General features: G+C 41.1%; 1 protein-coding gene across 1 annotated transcript; it reads right to left on the minus strand.

Moving 5' to 3' along the window:
* Positions 1-902: 902 nt before the first annotated feature.
* On the minus strand, positions 903-5,741 carry LOC131775059 (ALK tyrosine kinase receptor-like). Its single transcript, XM_066166496.1, has 5 exons — positions 5,631-5,741; positions 4,876-4,990; positions 3,744-3,866; positions 1,460-1,978; positions 903-1,255 (listed from the first exon to the last, which is right to left on the minus strand). The coding sequence occupies exons 1-5, from the start codon at positions 5,739-5,741 to the stop codon at positions 903-905; spliced, it is 1,221 nt and encodes a 406-aa protein (XP_066022593.1).
* Between the last annotated feature and the right edge of the window lie 373 nt (positions 5,742-6,114).

Genomic DNA, 6,114 nt, shown 5'->3' on the forward strand with positions numbered 1-6,114 from the left:
GTTCTGACCACCTGAAAGCACGGCTCTTATTCATTGAAACGTTGGCACATGCGCAAACGTGTGACCGCTGTGTACTTTGTAGATCGGCATTGCCGCTAATCCATGATACTCTCTTCATACTTGACCTCCTTTTCAAGATCTTCTTCAGGAGAAATTTGCTCTGTCTTCCAAATATTTATAGACTAGGCGAATCCGCACTGTTTCTGATAAGTGGTGGCTAAAGCATTTGAGAATCCAACTGAAAAATTTGTAAAGAAGGTCATAGGCCAAACAAACAGCTCTTTAGCAACTAAACTGTAACAAAATCGTTCTATGCGAATGTCTCAACATGGTGAATATGCCTAGCGGTTAAATTTTGACCATTTTACTGTTAATTTCATTCCGTTTCAATTGAAAGAAAAAAAATTTACCACCAGCTGTATGTCACAACTATAGCTACTAAATACATATTTGTAAAAAAATGTCCACACACAATGTCCTTATGGCGAACAGCTTGCCCTTAACAAGTGCTTATGCAAATCTTTATCGCAAAAAGTCGCGCGAAAGAATGCAATCATTGCTACATTATGCAACTTCTTCCCAGGGTTTAATTTTTCTACTGCTGCTGATATTTTTGATAAAGAGAAAATAAAAGTCTACAGAGGGAGACCACTGGTCCTCGAGCCTCGTGATGTACATAAAGCTGACAGACAGCAATATAATGGCGGTCTTGTGTTCTTTGCAGTTGTTCTCCGGGATGTCACGTTCCCCTTCAAAGCCGTCCTTTTTTTATTTTCTCACTGGGATGGAAGGGAACACCGCTAGATATTCCGAAGAGGAGCTGCGAAGGATTATGATTTTCCGTTCTCCATCTGCTCATTTCTTCAATTTCTCTTAGTTTAGTGAAGTGAACTGTATCTGTTCTATAATGATGAAATGGTCACCTGGCCGTGACCAGCTGTGTTATAGCAACATTCATCTTGCCGATTAATTCCAACATTGTAGGAGCCTCCCCCACCCCCACAGGTATCACCAGCATTGTCTCCAACGCCTCCCCCAGAGTATCCCCCTCCTCCCCCTCCTCCCCCTGCTCCTCCACCTCTCCATCCAGCAGCTCCACCGCCTCCACCAAACCCACCATCGATACCATTTTTCCAAGCTCTCCCACCCTCCCCTCCCTGAAGAAATCCCCTACCACCCTCTCCGCCATTTCCACCGCCTCCACCAAAGTTTCTTCCACTTTTTCCATTGGAGTAAAACCCGCCACCACCACCACCTGAAAGATAATAATGATAATTACAAAATAAGTAAACAAAAATATATATTTTTGATTGAGATACTTAGGGAGCGATTGTCATAAATATTAGTTTTTGCCGGCTGGGCAGCATTTTCAAGCAAAGACTTTGGTCACGAGGTCAGCCGATAAATATTGTATCAATTCTCTCTTTTTTTTCTCACTATAACTGATTAAAGAACTTACCCCGGCCATTTCTATCAGAGGCCTGGGCACCATGCCCATCAGTCCCCCCTGACCATGAATTGAACCCAGGATTCCCAGTTGTTTCTGTGCTGGCGTCGCATCCTGCATGTTTTGAAACCGCCTGCTGTACGCCTCCTCCGCCTCCAGCTATTATTAAAGAAGTGTTGGCTCCTCTCACTACAAATGTACCTCCACCGCCTCCAGATGACGGACCCGCTATGTTTACTGTTCCCTCTTGACCAACAAGTATCAGGATGACTTCACCCTTGTTTAAGCGGAATGTTCCAGTTATTTTTGCTCCTCTTCCACGATACTGAGAGCTGTTAGCTGTTGAATCGTATCCTCCTGCTGCTCCTATTGCTTGTATTCTGTAGTCACCAGTGTACGGCACAGTCCACCGCTGAGTACCGTTGGATACTGTAACTTGTCCGTCATGATCCTGACCTGTGTAGTGACTGCCCAGCGTTGTTGGACCATATCTTCCAGTGGCATTAAGATTTGTAAAAACAGCTTTAAATACTGAAGGGGAATAGTTAAGTTGTGTTTAGCGATGATAAAAACGTAATAGTTAACTTTTTTCAAAGATTATATGAATCCAGTAGTCTATAAAACAACACATAAATTACGCATATTGTCTTATTGCGCAGGCAGGCACTTTCTATGTCTTTTTGGGACTCCAATGGGGCTGCTAATCAGGACCCAATCAGGGTCACTGTTACCGTTCACGTTCCTTCTTAATATTCAAACAAAAAGGCCGTACTGGAGAATATTGGCCCGAGGTCGTGACGGTACGAACCGAGCGCAGTTAGGTACGCACAAGTCGTACGTGGGCCAAAATTATTTCCCCCCTACATTCAAACAAGCAAAGTTAGTAAGTGATTTAGTTGATAGCACTTTGGACCAAACTTATTTTGTTTTAATTTGCCGGCTTCTGCGGACAAAAGGAATGACGTGAGACCGTTTTAATGGAAACAGCCTGTATGGCAAAATCAGACCAAGTAATAATTAATCAGAATGCTCAGATTTGCTTCAGGAATACCTTGCCATACAGTAATGTAAAGCATGCTCCTTACTGTGGTTGAAGATGTTATGTCGGTCTTCTTTGTTATAAAGGTCAAGAACTGGGGATTCGTATTTGACCCAGTTACTGTAAATTGTTTATGTGCTCTTTTTGATTCGTTTTGTCTTTGCTCGAGGTTGTAAAAGAATCACCAAGTTTGCAGTCCCACATTCTTGGGATTGTCTAGAAAGGTTAGATTACTTAAACACTAGAAGAGAATTTTCTTGAACAGTCACCGAACAGGGTAATACAAAAATAAATTAATTCCGAAGTATAACGAGGTAATTTAGTATCATCAACTGAGTTGATAGCGTAAATTAGCCACCGTAAAGAGTTTCAAAGCTGACATTTCTAGCGTTATCCCTTCGTCAGTTTCGTATGACGTTTCGAGCGTTGGCCCTTTGTTAGCCCTTTGTTAGCCCTTCGTTAGCCCTTCGTCAGCCCTTCGTCAGAATCTTAGCCATTCGCTTTGACGAAGAGCTAACGCTCGAAACGACAGCTTTGGAACTCTTTACGATTAATACCAGAGTACTTAAACACTCAATTAGAAATTACGTTATTCGTAAACCTAGTGTTTGTGTCAGGGAGTGTCCAATCGGAATACGTATAATCGATGGATAGGACTTGTTCTAATCTGAAAAGCAGAACATTAATTTTTTGCATACTTACTGCACGAGTACGACCCATACGTGTTGTTGCAACTTGCATTAGAGAGACAATGGTGTTTGTTAGTGAAACACTCGTCTATATCTAAAAGATGAAAAAGGCAGCAGTATAGACGAATGCGTTCATGTGCGAAAAACACTGAATCGACTCACATCTATGTAAATTTATTTCAATACCTTTCCTGTGCTTCAATGGTTTCACACAAAATACGGACCATAGGACAATTGTGACGGTAGGGGCAATAAGGGCGTGGCAAAACAAAGTATCTAGTTGGCTGAATAATAGCTTAGCATGTGCGTTTTAAAACTTTTTACATTTCTAGGCCGTCCTCTGCAAAACGACGACGCCAAATCACCAAATTTTGCGTGGTTAGAGAGGGTAAACCTCAAAGTAAAATGATTTAAGTTCCCATTTGGAATTCAACGCTGCTTACAAACGATGTGCTCAAGTTAAGGCGTGAATCGTCGATGTTGTTGATAAACTCGTTACGTCTAAGCAAATATAAATTAACTTATTCCGTTGGTTAGAAAAATTTAAAGGGACAGTTTTCATGGTTACCTGTGCAGTTTTTGCCATCGCCATTAAAGCCTTCCTTGCAACTGCAATTAAAGGAACCTTCGGTATTGTTGCAGTCAGCATTGACGTCACAGTTGTGGGTATTGGTAATACATTCGTCTACATCTGAAGAAACAAATGCTTTCTATTAAAAGTAAAAAATCTACGACACTTATACAGGAATGGTGTGATCGACTGAGAGACCATTCTTGATTTATTACGAATGACCCCCCTTTGTACCCCCGCGAAAACCATTTCATCCCCCTAGAGTCCCCCCCCCTTGCAATAAATAATGGTCTCCCAAAATTTCCCAGTAAAAGTGCGTAAAATTATGCTTACCATTTATCATAAACAAGTGATCCATACTCGTATAATTGAAAATTAGATCAATTAAGAGACACATTGACAAGAAAAAACACAAGTCTATAAGAGAAATAAAGACGTCGCGAGTCGCTGCGTGAGAATCCCGAGAGGAGACCGGCAACACTCGACTCACGTCAAGAGAGTGAATCGGTGCATTGCGTGATCATGAAAACAAGAGAATCGATTTAATTCACATCATTTTCATTGTTCAGAAGCTTCAAAAATAGGTAAGCATCGAACCAAGTGGCCCATCCAGCCGGAGATTATTCCAGTTTCCATTGTCCCCTCCCCCCCTTACATATGGTGTCAGTCTATGACAAGGTTATCCCCAGCATTTCGTTAAGCTTACAATTCACCAGTACCCATATATACCCCTGAATAGACAGAGGCACTATGAAATTAGAGTGCTTTCCCTAAGAATACAACACGGAGACCCAGCCAGGTCTTGATCCCGGATCTCTCGCCCAGGAGTCCAGTCCCGGAACTAATTATTATGGCAAATGCCTAATGATTCTCTAAATGCTAAGTTGTCTTTTAGCTCTGAAAAAAACGTATCTGGGAGAGCGACCATAACACCAAACAAAATGTTACCTAAAGTAGAAAAAATAGAAAGACAACACTGAAAAAGACTCCAAACACACCGCTGTAATTGAAAGCACCAAAACTAAAAGGAAAGGATGTGCGTAAGAGACAAAAACTAAAACGGGTACAAAAGAGCTGCATTGGAAGAGGAATTATAACTATTACACTGCACGCGCAAAGTAGCCCTTACCTTTTTCACAGTGTTCCCCTGTGTATCCAGGCTGACACGCACACATATATCCCTTGTTTGTGAATCCAACCAGGCAAGTTGCATTGTTGTAGCACGTGTTGAAGGAACACTTGTTCTGATGCAAAAATATATGTAGCTTTATTTTTCTTTAAGATAAGACGGGGGGGAGGGAAAGGAATTCTCCTATAATGATCTGTACTATTCTTATAACAATTTCCCCCTCCCCCCCCCATCCCCCCTCATTGGCATATTCCCCCTTGCTACTCTGTTGGTGACTATTGAATCCCACTCCGTTCACCATGAAAACAATGTAATGCCCAAAAATTCTTGACCCTCCCCTCCCCTTTTATAAAATGGTCCTTAGCTAAGATAGATATTCTACACCCTCTGATTGTCAGTAATGTACTTGTGGTATCGACCTTGCGGAAACGTGACCAGATCTTTTTTTTTTTTTTTTATGAATGTTTTGTCTTCCCTCGTATTCTTTTCACTGATATAACGACCACAAACGGCAATCAGCACATTTGAAGCCGCAGTTCGCTCTGCTCGGTAAACTTCGAGCGCAAATTACGTTTCTAGTTATGATAAGAACACTGAATAAACTTTTACATGAATCGTCTCAGATTCGACGCCACAGATTTTTCCTGTGTTCTAATAATCTCTCATAACATTGCTTGTGAATTATTTCACTGATAAACTGAAAGAATCTGCAAATTATTTATTTTTACCTCCATTTTCCTATACATGAAGCCTACCGCTGATTTCAGATCATTTGGATGTTGCACGTGGTCTGAGTCACTCAGCTGGCACAAAACTTTATCTTTTTTTTCTGGTCCCATGTTTATCGATGTACATCTGTCTTCCATAGTACACCAATTTCTACAATGACTATTCATATGCATTCCGATTGGTAATGAAATGTTTTTTAAGACATGACCCACCAATGCATATCCATTTATTGGTTTCAGAAACCTGAGTCGCCTACAGCCATCTGTAAGTTAGACAGGAGTGGATAGGGTTTAAGATTAAAGATTGGCGGGGGAAAAAAAAACAAAACTTAAAAATAATGCTCATAGCATCACACTGAATAGAACGCTTTCGATCGCGTTTCGTCAGAGGAAAGGAAAGTACCTTTAAGATCCAAAGGAGAAACAACCGAACTTTCTAAATCGAGGGAAAACGCGGGTGATCAAATTGTCATTGGTGTTATTTTTTAATCTGATTGTTTCAGAGAGTGGT

The sequence above is a fragment of the Pocillopora verrucosa genome, chromosome 5, assembly GCF_036669915.1.
Source record: "Pocillopora verrucosa isolate sample1 chromosome 5, ASM3666991v2, whole genome shotgun sequence".
In the NCBI taxonomy this organism is placed as follows: domain Eukaryota; kingdom Metazoa; phylum Cnidaria; class Anthozoa; order Scleractinia; family Pocilloporidae; genus Pocillopora; species Pocillopora verrucosa.

What these genes read in the sequence shown, in the direction of transcription:
- LOC131775059 (XM_066166496.1), bottom strand. Translation starts at nt 5,741, where the DNA reads ATGGAAGACAGATGTACATCGATAAACATGGGACCAGAAAAAAAAGAT. An exon ending in CAAATGATCTGAAATCAGCG is followed by an intron (nt 4,991 to 5,630) that starts GTAGGCTTCATG and finishes TTTTTGCATCAG; the next exon opens with AACAAGTGTTCCTTCAACAC. An exon ending in CTCTGATAGAAATGGCCGGG is followed by an intron (nt 1,256 to 1,459) that starts GTAAGTTCTTTA and finishes ATTATCTTTCAG; the next exon opens with GTGGTGGTGGTGGCGGGTTT.